Below are 21,155 nucleotides of genomic sequence, written 5' to 3' on the forward strand. Positions count from 1 at the left end.
GAGGCTAGGATGTCCTGCATTATCAGGGGTTGAATTAATTCAGTCACTGAATCTCTTCCTACTTTATGATAATATGACAGCTTCTGGGGAAATGTGTGGGCTGCTCACTTATCCAGCAGTTCTGATTTTAGTGGCAGAATTGTGTCAAGGGTGCCTGTATAAATCAAGAATGGAGAGGAAGTTTTCAGGGGCTGATGGGAGTCGTAGTTCAGCAACATCTGGAGGGCCAAAGCCAGTGTGGTATAGTGGTTAAGAGTGGTATACTTGTAATCTGGGGAACCAGGTTCGATTCCCCACTCCTCCACATGCAGCTGCTGGGTGACCTTGGGCTAGTCACACTTCTCTGAAGTCTCTCAGCCCCACTCACCTCACAGAGTGTTTGTTGTGGGGGAGGAAGGGAAAGGAGAATGTTAGCCGCTTTGAGACTCCTTAAAGGGAGTGAAAGTCGGGATATCAAATCCAAACTCTTCTTCTTCTTCCTTACACCTGATGTTACCCCATATTAGTACTGTAGTTGAGAAAAGTATTTGCTTGTAGAAAGATGAGATCTGTAGCTGGAAGAAGAAAGGAGCACAAGAGTTGGAAATAATTTGAGAAGCTGAGCTTTGATAGAGATACATGGGATAGATCAAATAGTAGGGTTTGTGAACTGAGGGAAGGGAATGGAAACTGGGCCTGATTTTTTAGAGTCCCAGGGTCATAACAGATCAAGTTACGCCTAAAGCAACTCTAGATACAAGGGTGAATGATCCATCCACTGGTTCCCTGTTGGGGTTGGTTTAATTTTGACATTCTCTGCACCACTTTGGTGATTTTAAAAAAAATGAAAAGTGGTATAAAAAGATAGGAAATAAATGTTCGTTTACAGTAGCGCAGTCTGCAGTGTGCTCAAGCAGATAGTTACTGTCCTATTCCAAAGATGCCTACAGAACCAGAGGTGCAGGTGTTTATGGTGTCCTTTTCTGATCATGGGGGAAAGGTGGTCATCACAAAGATCTCTCTTGCTACAACCTTCCATGACCTGGGCTACATTTGTAGCCCAGATATTTTGACCTATAGCTCCCATCAGCCGCAGTCTGGCCATTGGTGGGGCTGATGAGAGCTGTGATCCAAAACATCTAGAGGGCACTAGGTTGGGGAAGGCTGCTCTAGTGTTTGACTTCCCATTTATCCACTGCCTGATATTTTAATGTGCACTTCTAAATAGTTGGAAGCTATTATCTGGAATAAATAGTGAAGGTGAGTTATTCCTCCCCCCCCCCCCGGAATAAGCATTCATAGGTGTGGCTCTTTGGACAATTTCGCTTTTTGCTCTGTCCTTCCTTGCATATTCTTGGAAGAAGAAACCAGTGGGCTCAGCTCCCTTGGCACTCACTTGTTCTACATTATTGTTCTACATTATATGTCTTTTTAGCCCCACCTACTGCCTCTTGACGCGGGTGGCGCTGTGGGTAAAAGCCTCAGCGCCTAGGGCTTGCCGATCGTAAGGTCGGCGGTTCGAATCCCCGCGGCGGGGTGCGCTCCCGCTGCTCGGTCCCAGCGCCTGCCAACCTAGCAGTTCGAAAGCACCTCCGGGTGCAAGTAGATAAATAGGTACCGCTTACCAGCGGGAAGGTAAACGGCGTTCCGTGTGCTGCGCTGGCTCGCCAGATGCAGCTTGTCACGCTGGCCACGTGACCCGGAAGTGTCTGCGGACAGCGCTGGCCCCCGGCCTATAGATGTGAGATGGGCGCACAAACCCCAGAGTCTGTCAAGACTGGCCCGTTCGGGCAGCGGTACCTTTACCTTTACATTACTGCTTCTTGAAGGGACACGGGTGGCACTGTGGGTTAAACCACAGAGCCTAGGACTTGCCGATCAGAAGGTCGGCGGTTCGAATCCCCGCAACGGGGTGAGCTCCCGTTGCTCACTCCCTGCTCCTGCCAACCTAGCAGTTTGAAAGCACGTCAAAGTGCAAGTAGATAAATAGGTACCGCTCCGGTGGGAAGGTAAACGGTGTTTCCGTGCGCTGCTCCGGTTCGCCAGAAGTGGCTTAGTCATGCTGGCCACATGACCCGGAAGCTATACGCCGGTTCCCTTGGCCAATAAAGCGAGATGAGTGCCGCAACCCCAGAGTCGGCCACGACTGGACCTAACGGTCAGGGGTCCCTTTACCTTTTTACTGCCTCTTGAAAGAGGCAAGGACGGATAGCCTCCCCTTGGCTACTCAAAATTACCAAAGGAAGACTTCATGGCTGACTGCTACCCTGGCTGTCAAATTTCCTTATTATAGTTAGTTGAAAGCTGACCAGATAGTTTCACAGAAGCCAGCATGAATGGAGGTTTGAGTTTTTAAAAAAGATTTTGTTAATTCCAAGAAAGGGCTCAGAAGCTTACTGAATATTCTAAACAAGGAATTCTTTTCACTTGACAAATTCTACTTCTAAGCTAGGGTTGCCATATTTCAGAAAATGAAAGTCCAGATGCAAAGGTTGTTGAGCTTTTTAATGCAAAATTGTTGAGCTCTAAACCCTGAGGTTTTAGAGCTATTTTTCCCCAGAAATCGCCGCTTCCAATATGGGTTGTCATACACCCAGATTTTCCCGGACATTCCAGCGATTTCCACCCGGATGCTGTTTTCGATGGCTGAATCCCAGGCATGTCCGGGAAATTGCAGATGTATGGCAACCTTGCTCAGCTGATGCTATCTCCCTGCCGCCAACTTAGTTGTTAAGGAAAAAGCTTCCCTCAGAATTAAATTTAGAGAGAGAAAGAGAGAGTAGGGTGGGGTGGGATAGTGCGAGAGTGCCTTCAACCTAATTTGGAAGTTGGCACTTGTATTTCAAGGAAAATCTCCCCAGCTACCACTTCTGAAGTAACAGCATCAGAAAAAGAAATCTGTATCCGTTCCAAGAGGGACATACACACTTTCTGTCATCTAGAGTTAATGCGGAGAAGTAGCATTTATATAATGCCTTTTGTTCTTTCCAAAAGGCCATTCTGAGACAGCTAGAAGGCAATCCTTTTACTCACCACCGCTGCAGTGTAGTATCCTCCGATACCAAACATGGCAATTCTGCTGGGGCACAAAATATGATTTCGTAAGATGGAATGATGAGTGCATAACGAAGAACTTGGAAAAAGAGGTTGCAATTGTGAGAGACTTTATGAGAGAGATAAGGAGGGAACCTTTCAGAATAGAAAGCTAAGGTACTTAAAGTAGTCGCCAGTTTGCTTCTCCATTTCAACACCAGTTCATTGGTGCTGGTTGAAGCAGTATGGCTTGCAGATATCCGTTGTCCACATATACATTGTAAAAAAAAAAAAAAGTTGGTTGTCTCTCTCATGTTGTCGGCAGTGACCTGTTTTCTGTACAGTGGTACCTCGGGTTACATACGCTTCAGGTTACAGACTCCGCTAACCCAGAAATAGTGCCTCGGGTTAAGAACTTTGCTTCAGGATGAGAACAGAAATCTCACGATGGCGGCGCAGCGGTAGCAGGAGGCCCCATTAGCTAAAGTGGTGCTTCAGGTTAAGAACAGTTTCAGGTTAAGAACGGACCTCCGGAACGAATTAAGTACTTAACCCGAGGTACCACTGTATCTGTTGTTGAGCATCCTGTAGCTTAAGCCTGCTTGCCTTTCATCTTATATACCTCCTGGTTGTATTTATTATTCTACCTGAGTAAATATGTGGGGTTTAAAAAAATAATAATGGAGAAGAATGGTGTGCACCAGCCCAGCTGGGAAATGTAAAAAAAGGCAGGTATCAGTCTGCTCAGAGGAACTCAGATTCGCAGAAATACTTTGAAAACAAACAAACAATGTAAGGGAGCAAACAAACCAAACCAAACCCAAGTGGTCTAAAAATTCTATGAAACATTAGTGGCTTAAAATGCAGTTGGTAATCCACCCCCCTCAATTCAGATTGCAGCTGTTTTGGGGAAAATGCATCAAAACCCAGTACAGTGGTACCTCAAGTTAAGTACTTAATTTGTTCTGTAGGTCGTTCTTAACCTGAAACTGTTCTTAACCTGAAGCACCACTTTAGCTAATGGGGCCTCCTGCTACCGCTGCGCCGCCATCGTGCGATTTCTGTTCTCATCCTGAAGCAAAGTTCTTAACCCGAGGCACTATTTCTGGGTTAGCGGAGTCTGTAACCTGAAGCGTATGTAACCCGAGGTACCACTGTATTTCATAAGAGTTCGTAGGATAGATATGGATTGTGGCTAATGTCAAGTGTATTCTGTTTCCCAGGCCAACAGTGTGAGCACACTGAATGCAGAGAAAATGAATGTGTCTGCACAGCCTAAATCTAGAACGAGCTTCTGATGTGTGGTATAAAGAGTCTGCATGCCTGGATATGGCATTAGAAGTTTGAAAAATGCCTAACAGAATGACTGCAGGGGAGGTTTCATAGTCACCAAACACTCAGTCAAATACAGCTACAGCCCAACAGTTTCAGTGAACACCGCTGCAGATCCAAAGACAGTGTTTGTTCTCCTGTGTTCCCTAACTCCAGAGTCTGTTTATAATTATCCAATCTGACCTATGACATCCTCCCAGAGAGGGTCATTTTAAAGATATTACCAAGTGGGAAGGGCATGCAAGCTGAAATCTTTTGCTTATGAGCCAAGCTGCCCAATATAGCATGGAGCATCTATTCATGGATGTGTGTGTGTGTGTGTGTGCGTGCGCAAAATGGTGAGTTGCGGGAATCGAGAAATATACTACTTGGGATTTTCAGAAGGAATTGGGTCAGTTCCCAGATTTTGTTCAGAATAAAGCACCCATTTCCCAGCAATGATTATGCCCTGCTTGTGACAGTGTAAAGCTATATCAAAAACTGGGAGGTAGCCAGCCAGGTGGGAGGGACATAAATGCAGATTTAGGGCACCAGAAAGAGTATAAAATGGGGTCCCACTAAGTGACAGGTTCCCACTTTTTGGCTAGTAAAGCTGCAAAATGAATTGTAAAAAGGACAACCCTGCTAAAATGAGAACAGGAATCTCGAGGGACTGAGGACTTCCAAGTTCCTGTGACTCTTGTGCTGTTCTTCTACTGCTGTGTCCTGCAAATGAGCTGGATTCCCAGGGACGAGGGGCCTCTGCCAACGCTCCAATGCCTCTTAAAGCTTTTGCAGCTGTTTAAAAATAGCCCCCATGTACTGGAAAATGTGATGGATGCTTTGCCTCCTGTTATGCGGCTCATGGCCGGGGCTGAATTAACAGGACTCTTGGTCTCTCTTTTTTAATACGTTTATGGGCATCTCTGGACTGAGTTGGTTTGAACTGGGGTTCACCAGGTCTGAATCCCCAGAGCTTCTCAAGTGACAGGGATCAACCCACAAACATCTGAAGCAAGTTATTCATGTGTTTACACTGATATATGCCCAGGCTTGGGGAAATATTTCCAATTTCTCGTATCAATTTTTTAGGAGCATAGGCATTTAAGAACCTGGGGTTTTTCAAGTCCTGGGTATTCCAGTTTATGAAATAGCTGCTTTCAGTGTTTCTGGTCTCTGCTGCTTGCATTCTAAAGGGAAATTGTGGGAAATATGCATAGATGGTCCCTACTCAGCTGAGGGAAATTACTCTGCGAGTGCGGCTTTCTCCCGATTGAAGCGCAGAGTGTTTGAGGACCGGAACATTCACAGGGAAACCAAAATGCTTGTTTACAAAGCTATTGTAGTCCCAACCTTACTATATGCTTGTGAAACATGGACCACTTATAAACGCCATCTCCAGCTCCTCGAAAGATTCCATCAACAGTGTCTCCAAAAAATTTTACACTTGGGAAGACAGGCGAACTAATATCAGTGTACTGGAAGAAGCAAAGATCACCAGTGTTGAAGCAATGATTCTTCAACATCAACTTTGTTGGACTGGTCATGTTGTGCGGATGCCTAATGATCATCTTCCGAAGCAACTACTCTATTCCGAACTTAAAAATGAAAAGCGTAATGCTGGTGGTCAACAAAAGAGGTTTAAAGACTGTCTCAAGGCAAATCTTTAAAAATGTAGTATATACACTGACAACTGGGAAACACTGGCCTGCGAGCGCTCCAGTTGGAGGACATCCTTTACCAAAGGTGTCATGGGCTTTGAAGACACTCAAACTCAGGATGCAAGGGAGAAACGTGCTAAGAGGAAGGCACGCTTGGCACGGCTCACCGTGATCAGCTCCCACCCGGAAACCAATAGCCCCACTGTGGAAGGACGTGTGGATTGGCCTCCACAGTCACTTACGGACTCATTGTTAAAACCGTGTTTATGGAAGATAATCTTACACGGCTACGAGTGATTGCCGCAGCAGCAGCAGCAGCAGCAGCAGAAGAAGAAGAAGAAGAAGAAGAAGAAGAAGAAGATGATTTGAGATCCCTGCTGGGATCTTCCACGTACAAAGGATGTATGGGAGGTTGTTTTGGGTGGCATCATCATAACAACTGCTGTCACTATTTCATTTGAAAATTGTTGTGTGGATTAATTAGGAGCTCCAGTGATGATTAGGTTTAGTGACCTGTTTTTCAATTTCATACTTAATAATTGAATTATAATACTGTTACTGGATAAGCATAATTATATGATTGCAATGGGCAGCGGCCAATATTGAAAAAGGAATTTATCATGCTTATACCCTGCTGCAATAAATATACATTTAGCTACTGACACAGTGCAGGCTGAAGGGTCTATGGTTTGTCAGGTTAAGCTTCCTCCTCCTTTAATTTCTCACGAATACCTTGAAGGCTTGAGGCAGGTGTTAACTTTTTCCCCCCAGAGAGTTGAAGGATCTAGTATGTAGACCAGATGGTTAACTGCACTTGCAAGTTTTCTTTTAACAAACCAAGGTATTGCCCTAATATGGCAATTTAGAATTTCTCTTGTGGGCTAATAAAATTCACCTTTTCCTTTAAAAAAAACAAACAAACACAAACCTGTTTGAGCATGAAAACAAATGTGAGGGGGAAAAGAAATGGTGTTTGTGTGTCTGTGTATCATGGGAAGTGATGCTTCTCTCAAAATCACTTTCAGCTGTCTTAAGAACAGTTATTTGTCTTCAGCACTCTAAAGTATTTAATACTTGTTAAGAAGAGGAAGTTGCAATATCTGATGAGATGTGGGCCCTTGAAGGTTGGGAAGCTCTCTTTCTTTCTTTCTTTCTTTCTTTCTTTCTTTCTTTCTTTTCCTTGGCCAAAGTTTTCCTCATAATAACCCCTGGATCTGCGGTTTTCGGATTCCTCACACCTGCTTTTTCTTTCGCCGCTTTCCTCTCCATCATGTCCAGTAATGGATTGTAGGAAGGGGGCGTGTTTGCTGTTTGAAAGCTGTGCTCCTCCTAGCTGCAATACAGAATGGAAGAGAGAGACAGGAGGGAGGGAGAGAGGGAGACTGGAGCAGGAAGGGATGTGAGGCAAGGTTGCCTGAGGATTTTTGCAACCTCAAGCTGCCTAGGCAGGCAGGCAGCAAAAAGAGCAGGCGTGTGACAGGAGCCAGGCAACTGTCTCTAAAGCCACGGGAGGGAGACGGCTGGGAATAGTTGCAGTGGCATTCCCCAACCATTGTGCCTGCAGTGAGCCACCGAGTATGTCTGGGACACTCTACTTTTGTCTCTTCTGCCTCAGCCTCCACCTCCTAGGGAGTTCAGCCTTCAACCTGGATGTCACCGAAACCATCCTCAAGTATGGAGAAAACGGCAGCTTCTTTGGCTTCTCAGTGGCATTGCACCAGCAGCTCAGACCACAGCCTGTCAGCTGGTGAGTTCCGTGCAGTGCATGACGCTGCCTTATTCTGATTTTTCTCTTTCTCTCTCTCCGTACGGCAAGTCCGAAAGGTGAGTGTGAGGATTTGCGCGCGTGCACACACAAGGAAGATGAGGCACTGAAGTCTCTCCCGAGCCATCAAACTTGCCAGGTGGTCTTCTGAATTTGGCGTGTCGGTTTTAAGCACCGAAACTCTGTATGTGGGTGTGAATTAAATAATCTCTGCTTCGTTCTCAGACTATTGGAATTAAAAAGTATGTCCATTGTGTCTTCCGCTTTGGGACTGAAATATGTGAATTGTGTGGTCTGTAATACTTCCTTTGCTGCTGCTGAGTTATTTACAAGGTGTTCTTTCCCTGCACTGTGCTTTGGTTGTAGTTGGGATTTGTGGAAGGTGCTGATGTTGGGGAAAATTGTTTCCTCTGCCCCTGGAGTGGGTGGTGGTGTGGTTTTTTTAAAAGAAAGCATAAATTCCATTCTTATTATGCTTTTATAGTACATTGTTTGCAGGGTGGAAATGTGGACACACACAGACCCTCATTACATTCTCCACTGCCCAACCCTAAATATTTATAATATTTCTTTAGAGGGAAGGGAATCTTTGACCTGCAGCATTAGTTGCCAGACTTTGTATTACTGTGTTGCTAACTATTGTCTTGACAAACCTTTTCCCTACAGCCTCCCCACCCCCCACTGAACACACCCCTCTGAATTTCACTAATGAACCAGCTGACATATTTTGAAATGTTTTGTTTGTCCATGTGTGTGATCTGTTTTCTGGAATGCACCCTGATTTTTTTTTTCTCCTGCTGCTGCTGCTGCTACTGCATCCTGGCGGAGATATGAAAGGTCAAATTCTGATCAGTTTCCAAAGATGAATGCAGACTCATTCAGTGATTCTGCAGCTTGATCGTTGCTGAATGTGGTTCTCCGTTTTCCAGGGATGAAATTCACAGCCAGCCACTGATTGCCACAAGGCCAGGGATGGATTCTGATCGTAGTAGCATCTTAATTTTCTCTAGGGTAAATGCAAGATCACTATACTGAACTGAAGCTTGTGGAGCTTCACAGGCATTCCTGCACCCCCGCCCTCCGCTGCCATGCCTTGTAGTATATGGGAGTCGCATAATTTCGAACGGACAGAAAGCTGGCCATGTGGCGAATGGTCAGGCGAGGAAAACCAGGGTGTGGACATATTAACCTCTCATCATGGTGGTTTTGCAAATGCATTAGGAAGGCTTGGCAGGCAGCATCACTATGAGGCCTGTGGTCCCAAAAGACCGGGGTGAGATTATCTGCCTTTAATCTGGAGGAGTGGGGGAATTCTGGTGGCTTGCTTTTAAGTGTTTGATTTCTCCTGTGTTTTGCTGCGATGGCGATGCTGTAATCTAGGAGTGGTCTGCCCTCTAGCCCTGCCCTGAGGGTACCACGCAGCATGAAGCTCCTAATTGCTCTGAATGTGCCCCTGAAACCTTGTTCTTCAATAGGCAGCCTATAGGCCACAACAGACCTCCTGAGCCGCTTTGGCAGATCCTTTGCCTGTCTGCGTCTTCCATTCACCCTGAATACTGTACTGCTCAGAGTACAGTATTCCTGTTGCTCAGAGCCTAGCTACCTCATTTTCATAGGATAATTGTGATTGTATAGTGTCTTAAGGAAACATTGCACCCAGGACTGCGGCACCAGCAACAACAGCAATTGCCTAGGTCTCGGTCCCAGGTCAGCATCCCACAATTTGAGTAACGTTCTCTTAAGGCTAGCTTCCTCTGTAAACTCCCATAATTGATTTGGGAGCCACTCAAAGCCAGGGCCAGTCCAATGCATTTTGCTGCCTGAGATGAAGGATGAGTTGGTGCACCACCCCCAACACACACAACTTCAAGCACAAAAGCAAACTTGATGAGCCGTTGAATATTACTTCACATTGGTGATGGTACAGTGTCTACTTAAGAATGGCTGGCTCATTTCGTTTTGCATTGCTTGGAGCCTCTCTTCAATACACGATCCTGGGCTGCAGAGAAAGAAGTTAGTTCTACTGCTGCCATTTAACGGTATGGTCCTGTGGCTAGGGAACTTGAGCACTTGATTGCCTTGTTTCAAGCCCGTCTTGTTTCATGAATCCATTCATTTGCCTTAAACATCAGTTCTCCATCTGTAAAATGGGAATAATAATATCAGGATCATGAAAGCAAACCAAGTGCAGACTACAGAGGGCTCAGCAGACTAAAGTGCATCATAAATGATTGTTCCTTACCAAAGTAATATTTATTTACCTGGAGCTCAGAGAGGCTTACGTAGGTCTCCCAGATAACTTCCCATCCAGGCAGCTCATGCAACCAAATATTTGGGCCCTCCAGATAACCTGTTTATTTGCTTGCACAAAGCTTATGTGGTCGTTATAATATATCTAGTCTTTATTGGGCAAGTTCTGATTTATTTGCAGGCTGGTTAAATGGCAATGAGCCTTCACCCTGATTTTCTTGTGGGGCATTTACATGCCTCTATGTTAATCATTTGCTTACCCACCACTTTTCATTGCATTTCCCTGTCACTTTCCTTCCTGCAGAAAATCCTTTTTTCTCTCTCCAAAGAAGCCCTTTGATTCACTTTGAATGTACAACCCCAAAGTTCCTGTGTACTTTTGAATTTCTCCTGCAAAATGTCATTATTCTGGAGGCATCCCTACTTAACTTCAGCTGCAGAACATTATACAGCCTTCAGGCTGTAGCACCAACTAGGTGGTAGAAGACCAGAAAGGAAATGATTGTTTTCTAGCAGGGAGAATGGTACTTGAGCCCTGGTTCTCAAAGACTGTGTCTGCAGTTGAGGACTTGTGTGTATCCAGTGTGTATGGTATTTATCAGACTCCTGCCATCCTTGCTATGATTCACACCTCCCATTTTTCCATCTACACTGTGGACAGAGCCAAGTGCAACCAGCAGCAATGTTGACGTTGTGTTCTCCTGTGCCATGTTCATGCTTAAATGGGAACATACCATGGGGATTCTGTTTCTCTTGCAGGAGCGCAGAGACTCTGCAAGTGCAGCCCTAATTAAATTACGAGCTTATAGAATTCCACTGGCCACACTTGCTATGGCATGTCCTCCCTGATACAACCAAGCCCAGAAAGCATAACAATCCTTAGCCGCCTTCTCGCAGCCGAGACTTCCACATTCCTGAGGCTCTCCAAGCACCTTGGAAGCACAACAGACCAGGGACCAACCCCAGCCCTCCTCTTGAGCTTGAAGGCTTGGGGAGGGGAGCGTTATTCCAGCAGTTGTACTGTGCTTCACAGGTGCTCAGAGGGCTTCAGCACAACTGTAGGGATTTCCCCCCATCTTTTCACCAGCTCCACGGTTGAGAGAAGGGCTGGGGCTTGTTCTGTGTAACACAGCTGCAGAAATAGTCCCCCAGGCCCCACCCCTCTGCTTCAAATTTGAGAGGAGGACTCAACTCCTCATCATAGCTGTCAACCGTCCCTTATTTGGCGGGAAAGTCCCTTATCCCAGCGCCGTGTTCCACTGCTGTCCCTTATTGATGATGTCCCTTAAATTTCCCAGGTTTCAAAGGAAGCAGCTCCTCTCCCTCCCTCCCTGCCGGCCAGGGAGGAGGGAGGCTCCAACTGTGTTGCTTGGCTGCGTTGCTCACCCAATAAGGAGTCTAAGAATGACTGGGGGATGGAGCTTGCATGCCCTGTGCCGATCAAATCGGCCGCGTTGTCTGGGAATCGCCTTTGCTCAGCGCTTCCCAGCGGAGTGGTGACGGTGGTTTTCCTTGCTGCATCCCCTTTGCTGGGTTGCTGCACTGTGGGAACCACTGCTTGAGGCTTCGTTTGGCTGCTGGCTAGGCTTTCTGCCTTTAGCTTGGAGGGGCTCAGAAGTCGAACATACCTGTGCTCTGAAAATCCCTTATTTTGGCTGCTGATCCGTTATTTCTGAGGCTGCTGGTCCCTTATTTTCAAATTTGTAAGTTGACAGCTATGCTTCTCATGTACTGCTGCTGTACTTCTGCGACGCTCATAGAAATTTGCCGGCGGAGCATAAGAGAAACAAGTACCAACCCTTCTGCTGCACTTGGGTTTGGAGTGATGTGGATTCCCTCTGACCTCAAGCTGACATTGATGAGTTCAGTGTGAAATCAGGGACCAGTCCCTGCCTGCTCCCTGGTACCTACAAAGGTTTGCTTGGCTATGAGTTATGAACAGGGCTGACATGGCCTCATTCTTGAGTGCCACTCTCTAGACAAGGCATGAGGAACCTCAGCCCAAACACAATCCTCAGAGTCTCTCTGTCAGACCCTTGGAACTCTTTCCCAGACCATGCCTTCTACCCATGCTTAACTCCACATCCGTCCTTCTTCACACACTCCTCAAGTGCTTTAACTTGGCTGGAAAGTGACTTTGAACTTCAGTGATACTTCTTGCATGACTGTACATGTATGTGTATGCAGGTACTCCACCCAAGTCCCTAAGATGGTTGGATGGTGTCTTGTATGCCTCCTCCTGGTAACTGCTGCAGCCAAGCTGGTGCCGAACGTATTGCTCTGCTTTCCTTTGGACCAGTGGCGTAGCGTGGGGGGTGCAGGGGGGGTCGGCCGCACCGGGCGCAACATCTGGGGGGGGCGCTCGCAGCTCTCTGCCCCTACCTGGCTCACTCACTCTCTCTCACTGCAGTGCTGGTTGTGCGAATCCAATCCGAGCCGCTGGGTCGCCGCCCACTGTGGAGGGGGTGGGTGCCAGGTGTGCGGTGCGGAGAGAGAGCGAGGGACTATCTGGGGGAGGGACAGTGCAGCGGCCACCCAGCGCAGCGCTGAGCGCGGGAGAGAACCACACCAGACCAGCCCAGGCAGCAGCAAGAAGAAGCTGGCAGCGGTGGCAGGTTAGGGGTTAGGGGGCGCAAATTACTTGCCTTGCCCCGGGTGCTGACAACCCACGCTACGCCACTGCTTTGGACCACATCAGCGAGGCGGGGGGGGGGGTCTTGCCATCTGGGCAGCCCAGGACCTCCATCCACGCTGTCCAGGCTTGCACCCCAGGGAGGTCACTTTGGCACTGCTAATACAGTGGTTTGACTTCATCTCCGAAGGCACACTCCATTGTTTCTCGAGACAAATGGATGTCAACAGCAATGTACAAAATCAATTACAGCGTGATATAACGTTAAACTATGGACTCTTGCAACTGGAAAACATTGCTTTTTCTTAGAATGGAAAGTGCAGCCAAACTTAAAAAAAACCATATCTTGATTAATATTTGGTAGAATTGCAAGAAGCCAGACAAAATTGCTTTGGGGGCCAGTTCCGGCTCTCACACCATCCATCACTGCAGTCTAAGAAGATCTCTAAGGGAGACACAGGCAGCTTCTAGGGAAGTTATGAGCTCCTCCTTGGCTCCCTATCCATCTCAATTTTTGTTAAAGCCAGTGAACCAACCCACTCTGCATCCCACCCCCACATAATCTGTGCATCGCAAGCGAGTTATTGATTGTGCTTGAGGCCAATGAACAGCCTCCTATTCTTCATAGCATATTTCGCTTGTCAAGGGTCCAGCCCCTGCCTTTGTTTAAGAACCTTCAAGAAGTTTATGAATGCACACGTTCCAGTTCCCATTTTTTTAAAAATCTATCTTAAATGCAGTATTCTGTATGTGTATGTCAGGGGAGGGGTGTAGTTCTCAGCTTGAAGATCCTAAAAATGAGACAAGCTGTGCTCTCTCATCTCTTTTGATATTCTATTCATACACATCTGGTTGGCCACTTTGAGAACAGCATGCAGGTTTAGATGGGCCTTTGGTCTGATCCAGCAAGGCTTTTAATGTGCTCTTATGTTAGTTAACGTCACTATTAGATGCTCTGCTTCTGTGATGTCTGCATGTAGAATTATTGTGCAATGCATGGAAGAGCCCAGTTTAAGATGATGGCACTTGGCTTTAAAGTCCTAAATGGTTTGGGGCCCAAATACTCAGGAGTACCTCTTCCTATGTCTTAAGGCAACAGTGGGCAACTTGCACCTGTCAATATATTGTTGGACTGCAATTTGCATTAGTCCCAGCCAGCATAGCCAATCCTTAGGGATGATGGAAGCTGTAGTCCACCAACATCCGGAGGGCTGCAGGTTGCTCTCCCCATCTTAAGATATTCTCTTGAGCCTGTTGTCCAAGTGTGTTTGTGGTGGATGCTAATTGTGTGCACGTGTAAAGGAGCGGGGCCTTCTCTGTGTTGGCACCTTGTCTTGGGAATGACTTCCTCAAAGAGGTTTGACTGGCACCAACACTGCAAACTTTCTGGCTAGGCAGTTTTATTCACCCAGGCATTTAAATGTCTATGTTGCTTCACTCTGTTTTATAGTTTTGCACTTTGTGGTTTGAATGTTGTTTTCATGGAACTACATACCCTTCAAGTGCCTCTATACCCCTGATTTAAAGAAGCTGTCCCGGTTTCTGATTTGATCCCAGAATGTCCCACTTTTCCTTAGGACGTCCCTATTTTCATTGCAGAAATGTAGGAGGGTATAGAGCTATCCGACTCCTGAACCGTCTGAAGGCCATTCTATTTAGGGAAGTTGTTTTGTTATGTTTTTATATACGTCGGGAGCTGTCTGGAGTGGCTGGGGCAACCCAGTAAGATGTGTGGGGTATAAATAGTGAAATTATCATTATTTTCATGGGAGAAATGTTATGTGTATGTGGAGTATGTGGAACTATACCTGATATGTTAATGTTTTTATGTCTGTTGTACACTGTCCTGGAATCTTTTTGGATGAAGGGTGGCTTAAAAATAATGTAAATAAACAAACATAACTTTCCTACTCTGGTTCAGCTTGTGACGCTCACTTCATGCTGACAAATATAACCATTCTATATTATCTTATATACAGGACCACACTCTCCAGCATTCCTCAGCTGAAAATAGAGACATTTCTCACTCCCCACAAACTGACCCTCTTTTACCCCCCCTTTTTTGTGCCCCCTCAGCATTTCCTATCAAAGAAGGGTGAGTGCTACCACCGCTACAGCAATGGGACACAGCACAACCTCTGCCTTGAAAAACAACAACCCTTGATCCTCAATCTATTCTATTCTATTCATTGGTAGATTTACAAAAAGAAAAACATACACCAACAAAGCAGCAGCAGCAGGAAAAATAGGGATATTTTGGGATCGAATCAGAAGCTGGGATGGCTTTTGTAATTCCAGGAAAATTGGGGTGCAGGGCCACTATTTGACCTGATCTGGATTATTATAATTGGTCTAATTGAGTGTTGTTGCTTCTGATTCACACAGTTATTTTAAACAACTAAGGTTCATTGCTGGAAATATTTTAGCGTTTATTTTGTGTGTATATTCCACACAGCATAAGGTATGGAATACAGCGGTACCTCGGGTTAAGTACTTAATTTGTTCCGGAGGTCCGTTCTTAACCTGAAACTGTTCTTAACCTGAAGCACCACTTTAGCTAATGGGGCCTCTCGCTGCCGCCACGCCGCCGGAGCACAATTTCTGTTCTCAACCTGAAGCAAAGTTCTTAACCCGAGGTACTATTTGTGGGTTAGCGGAGTCTGTAACCTGAAGCGTATGTAACCTGAAGAGTATGTAACCCAAGGTACCACTGTACACCCATACATTAGTGACCACTGAAGAAGACCTTTTGGTCATATCTCCCTACTCGGTCATGACGCTCACCTTGGGCCGCTCTCTGTCTCTCAGCCTAAACTACCATGTACATCACCTTGAGCTCCTTTGTAATGATATTATTATTATTATTATTAACAACAACAACAATCATGGCTTCCCCCTTGGCCATATAAATGCTTGCATTTTCATGAGACTCTTATTGCAACCCACCTAGGCTCTTTGTGGATATTATTGCCATTGTCGCAAGGGGAGAAACGGATGCTTGCCACCTGTCTCCTTGTACAGCCCAGTTCACAGCCAGCTTGCTTCTATATGTGATAACAATTACACTGCAGTTGCTTGTGTGTAGGGCAATTCCAATCTGATTGCGTAAACTTGGCCTGGACCGCCATCATATCCCCTCCTATTTCTGAATGTTGATAGGGCATTACTGTTTTCCCACTCAGAAAGCTATTTGGTGCGGGGAAATGAACGAGACCTGCATTAAGGTCATCATCATTATAATACATTATTCGCACATGTGCCTTTTCCATTAGATCTGTGCACAGTGACATGCATTGAAGAGCCACAGTTCAACTGCAGTCTCTCTGGAGAAAGACGCGTGTTCGCATGTCACGCCGTGTGACAATCCGCATTTGTTCTGTGCATTTTTCTGCGATACCCTAATGCTTTTCTGTGTGAGAAAATCCCGGGGATAAGATCGCTTTCATTTCTCACTCGGCCTTTCCTGCCAAAAGCATTATAGTACTGAAAGGGGCTGTATAGAATTAATGGATGCAGTGATGAATATTTATAGCACAACTCCTCCAGCCACTGACTACACGTAGAATCGCTAATGGGACATTTGAGCAGGGACACCCAAATCCGCAGCCCCCTTCCCCTCTTCCCTCCCCCACCCCACCTACCACACATATGTTCCAATCTGGCCTTCACCATGAGCCTCCCAGGGGGTGAAATGTATCCCCCCCCTCCAGCAACCCAGGGAGCTTCTTCCATTCCTGATGTCTTTATTGCTGTAGACTGGCTGCCCCCCTCCCCGCCCCAACTCCTCAATTATTCAAAGGCAGCTGAAATCAATAATCCAGCTGGAAATCGGAAATCTGTGTTCGCCCTAGTAAGGCCCAAGGGTGTGTGTTAAAATAAATAAAACCCTTACAGATATTTTTTTTAAAAAATGACCTTAGAGAGAGTTTCAGTATGTTTTTTTATATACTCTTTTTATTTAGGCATGTAGTGCTGTAGCGGAGGGGAATATGACATACATAGCACTATGGGCATAGCATCTTCATCAGTAATAAATAATAATAATAATAATAATAATAATAATAATAATAATAATAATAATAATTTACTGTTGGGGGTGGGCAGTCATCTGGCCTCTGCCAGTTTCCACTTCTCCACTGCCGTGTGGGTTGTGGGTAAAACTCTTGCATCTCATCTAGTTTATACAACTAGTAAAGGACTAGGGCTTGCTGATCAGAAGGTTGGTGGTTCGAATCCCCGCAACGGGGTGAGCTTCCGTTGCTTGGTCCCTGCTCCTTCCAACCTAGCAATTCAAAAGCACGTCAAAGTGCAAGTAGATAAATAGGGACCGCTCTGGCGGGAAGGTAAACGGTGTTTATGTGCGCTGCTCTGGTTCGCCAGAAGCGGCTTAGTCATGCTGGCCACATGACCCAGAAGCTGTATGCCGGCTCCCTCGGCCAATAAAGCGAGATGAGCGCCACAACCCCAGAGTCGGCCATGACTGGACCTAATGGGCAGGGGTCCCTTTACCTTTAAAGGTATAGTATAGTATAGTATAGTATAGTATAGTATAGTATAGTATAGTATAGTATAGTCCGACCTTAACTGTTGAATTGAAGCTCAGGGTTTATCCACACTCATCTTTTACCCCATTATTTCCAGGCATGGGTCCGTGCTTAAAAGTTCCATTTCTGAAGCTCCCCCCTCCCCAATCTTTCCCATCGGAAACCCATTCTTTAGTGCTCAGCCGCAGCAAATAGCAGTTCGAGTTTTCCGCAGATTGCTGTTTGCTTCAATTGAGCTTTAAAGAGCAGGTTTTTTTTGCAGGGAAAGCTCTGGAGCAAAAACAAAGACCGCTCGGACACAGAGCTTTAAAGGACAGACCGTGCCCAGAAAGGGAGGAGAACTAAGTATGGACAAGCCCTCAGTTAAGCAAAGTCTGTCCTTCAATTTCTGTGTATCTGATGAGATCCGATTCAGCAGGCAATACTGGATTTTCACAAGGCACAACCACAGAACAATGAGAAAAGCTCTCGGACCCAGGGAAATTAATCGGTGCACAATATGATCAAAATGTGAGTCAAGCAAAAGTGTGGATGAGCCCTAACTAGCAGTAGTTTTCTCAAGGAGTCTTTCCCAGTCCTTTCTGGAGATGCTGGATAGCTCAGTTAGGTAGAGCATAGTGCTGATAATGGCACGGTTGCAGGTTCGATCCCCGTATGGGACAGCTGCATATTCCTGCAATTGCAGGGGGTTGGACTACATGATCCTCAAGGTCCCTTCCAACTCTAGAATTCTGTCATTGAACCTGGGACCTTCTGTATGCAGAACATCTGCTTTACCTCTAAGCAAAGATCCAAACCAATCCATCTGTTTGGATCAGTACAGTGATGCTGAGGGTGAAGGAGATTTAGCCCTCCTTTCCTGCTGCCTTTGTTGCTGTATACCAGGAACTCTTGTTAAGCTTTCATTCAAGAGCAGAAAGCGACTGTTGGGTGTCTCTGTAGGACGGCATCCTGGGTGGATTGCAGTCCCTGCCTAGTAAAAATGCCCCAGATGTGATCATGCAGTTTCCCTTTCTGCCCGTTGTGCCACTTCAGTGCCACTGCTTGCAGCCAGAACGGGAACAGGAACTCTCTTTGGGCCTGTGGGCCCTTTCTTGTAAGCCAAACGAAGACCTGCTGGCCAGCAATTGAATCGGAGAAGGCGCCATTTGCTCACAGTCCTGCTCATTGTGACTCAGAGGCCGAGCTGGCAGCCGTGGAAGGAATGTGCGGGCAAGGGCACCTTGGTATTCCCAGCTCTATGTGTAAGCTCTTTGTTGGTCAGCTGTCAGGGTTAGGCAAGCGCCCACAGAGATTCCAGGGTGGTGTTAGCTGGCTTCCTGGCAGGACTGCTACAGACTCTGACTCTGGTTGTATAAGCATTGTCCAGTTTCCAGATCATGCCCACGGACTGCGAACCTCCTCCATATGCAATGCCAGTTTAATACGAATCCCTGCCAGGTGAAGTGTGAAAGGCTGTGCATTCTGTTTCACTCCAGCAACAAGTAACCTTAGAGGTGTGCTCCTGATAAGGAAACCAGACTTGATGGGTGACATATAAAGAGTTGTCGTTCCCTTTGCTTTTGTGCTCCCCTCTTTCTTTCGGGCACCCTGTCTTGAAACCAGATGTTCCCCTGCCATCCAAGCTGCAGCTGCCTAACAACAACCTGCCATCTCTTGTTGCAGGGTGGAACAATTGGTCCTTTTTGATATTAGCCTGTGACTTTGGCTCATTTTCTCCCTGTGAGACTTGCTACAATTATTATTATTATTATTATTATTATTATTATTATTATTATTTATTAATACCCCGCCCATCTGGCTGGGTTTCCCCAGCCACTCTGGGCGTCTTCCAACAAAACACTAAAATACAGTAACCTATTAAACATTAAAATCTTCCCTAAACAGGACTGCCTTCAGGTGTCTTCCAAAAGTTTGGTAGTTACCGTATTTTTTGCTCTATAAGACTCACTTTTTCCCTCCTAAAAAGTAAGGGGAAATGTGTTTGTGTCTTATGGAGCGAATGCAGGCTGCACAGCTATCCCAGAAGCCAGAACAGCAAGAGGGATTGCTGCTTTCGCTACATAGTGATCCCTCTTGCTGTTCTGGCTTCTGAGATTCAGATTTTTTTCTTCTTCTTGTTTTCCTCCTCCAAAAACTAGGTGCGTCTTGTGGTCTGGTGCGTCTTATAGAGTGAAAAATATGGTATTTTTCTCTTTGACATCTGGTGGGAGGGCGTTCCACAGGGCGGGTGCCACTACTGAGAAGGCCCTCTGCCTGGTTCCCTGTAACCTCACTTCTCGCAGCGAGGAACTGCCAGAAGGCCCTCGGCGCTGGAATTCAGTGTCTGGGCAGAACGATGGCGGTGGAGACGCTCCTTCAGGTATACAGGACCGAGGCCGTTTAGGGCTTTAAAGGTCAGCACCAACACTTTGAATTGTGCTCGGAAACGTACTGGGAGCCAGTGTCGGTCTTTCAAGCAATGTTAATGGTCGCAAGGAGCTTGGCTGGAATCGAGAGGCTTCCCATGTGCTTCACAATATGTGTGTGTATGAGTGTGTGTGTATGAGTGTGTGTGTATAGGAGCATCTCTTGCATTATTTTTCTCCATTATAAATCCCATCAAACATTCTCCGCATTCCTCCTCCTCGAGGGGATTTGCTGATACTTTCTGTGCAACAGACCGAAGGCAAGACGGCAGCTTAGCGAAAATAGATACCGTCAATGCCGTTACGATCACTTCTCTCCAAAGAGCCTGGAAGGTTTGAACAGGGTCCCTTCTGTCCCCTCTTGTACCAGGCTTGGTGCATTTTTCTAGCACTCAAGAGTGAAGCTGCTTCCCCACGTGATCAGCTCCGGTTTCTCAGGGGCTTCTCATCTGATTCCTGATTTAGCTTGTTGATTAGCCAAGTGGCTAGAGCGCTCTTCTGTTTTTATCTGACAGTTAGTTACCGTGGTGAAAACATGTCCGTTTGCATTATCTGCTCTTTACAAGGTAATATCTACAAACCTCTCACCAGGGCTGGATCTGAGCCCAGCATTAGTCCTGAAGCTTGTTTTGAGTGCAAGGACATAACCCTGGCATGTGTTAAGTAATAATGAAGAATGCCTCTGAGTATGTGCAGAGGAAATTTTGTAATCCACTGAGTAACCCCAGCTGGTGCTGTGTAAACCTGGGATTAGGTTCTCCTATATCAAAAGAAGTACAGATGTCTGTATTTTTCTCTGACCATGATGCCTGTGTCATGCATAACTTACACATTTTGTAGTTAGTGAGCTTCTTGGGCTGTTTTACTTCGTAAAGCGTGATATACTAAGGATCAGTGCTTTTTTCCTGGGGGGGCACAGTGGTACGCATACCCCTAAACATTTTTTTAAAGAAAAAAAAGCACTGCTAAGGATTATAGTTAGTGAATTTCTTTATACTTTCAGTGATCTTCTTGGATTACGATGTGTGTTCTGTTTTTGTTGCTGCCTGTATTTCTTTTTTTAAAAAAATTCAAAATAAAATTCCATGAGGCAAAGATGGAGGAGGGAGAGGCTTCCCAGGAGATTTGAGCCGTGACCTCTTTCTCCTTATTTGTTTCTTCTTTTTCTTAAGATCTTCTTCCCCATTGCTGTAGATCCCATGCTGTGCCTTGAGTTGGCAGGGCAGTCTGCTGGAGTGACAGCAAGTACTGTAAAGTGCTAGGGCCTAATGTACTATTGAGGCCATTGCCAAACAGTTATGAAGTGTTGGACCACAGCACTCAGAAGTGCATAGAGAGCTTAAGAGCCCCTCCAGACAGGTGGCTTTTTGTGTGGTTGTGTTATTGGTGCAATAATAGCTTAGTAGTGGTGGGTTTATAATGAACGGTCGTTGTCCACACAATATCCTGCTTCTTTAGTTGTCCTGTGATGCTTTTCCAATGTGAATGTCATGTTGATGTCTCTGGAGGGACACACTATAGCACACAATAGAAGCAGGACCCCAAAAAATAAATAACCCAGATCATTCACGG

At 46.0% G+C, this 21,155-nt stretch overlaps 1 protein-coding gene across 7 annotated transcripts in view; it reads left to right on the plus strand.

The window, feature by feature from the left end:
* The window catches only part of ITGA7 (integrin subunit alpha 7), a 96,909-nt gene that overhangs the window by 19,793 nt on the left and 55,961 nt on the right, over window positions 1-21,155 (plus strand). For all 7 annotated transcript variants that reach the window (XM_082212395.1, XM_082212396.1, XM_082212397.1 and 4 more), the window contains one exon: window positions 7,600-7,731. In XM_082212395.1, the coding sequence (XP_082068521.1) occupies window positions 7,600-7,731 (132 nt within the window). The remainder of the gene's footprint in view (window positions 1-7,599; window positions 7,732-21,155) is intronic.

The sequence above is a fragment of the Podarcis vaucheri genome (genome assembly GCF_965113315.1).
Source record: "Podarcis vaucheri genome assembly, chromosome: 2".
NCBI classification, from domain to species: Eukaryota; Metazoa; Chordata; class Lepidosauria; order Squamata; family Lacertidae; genus Podarcis; species Podarcis vaucheri.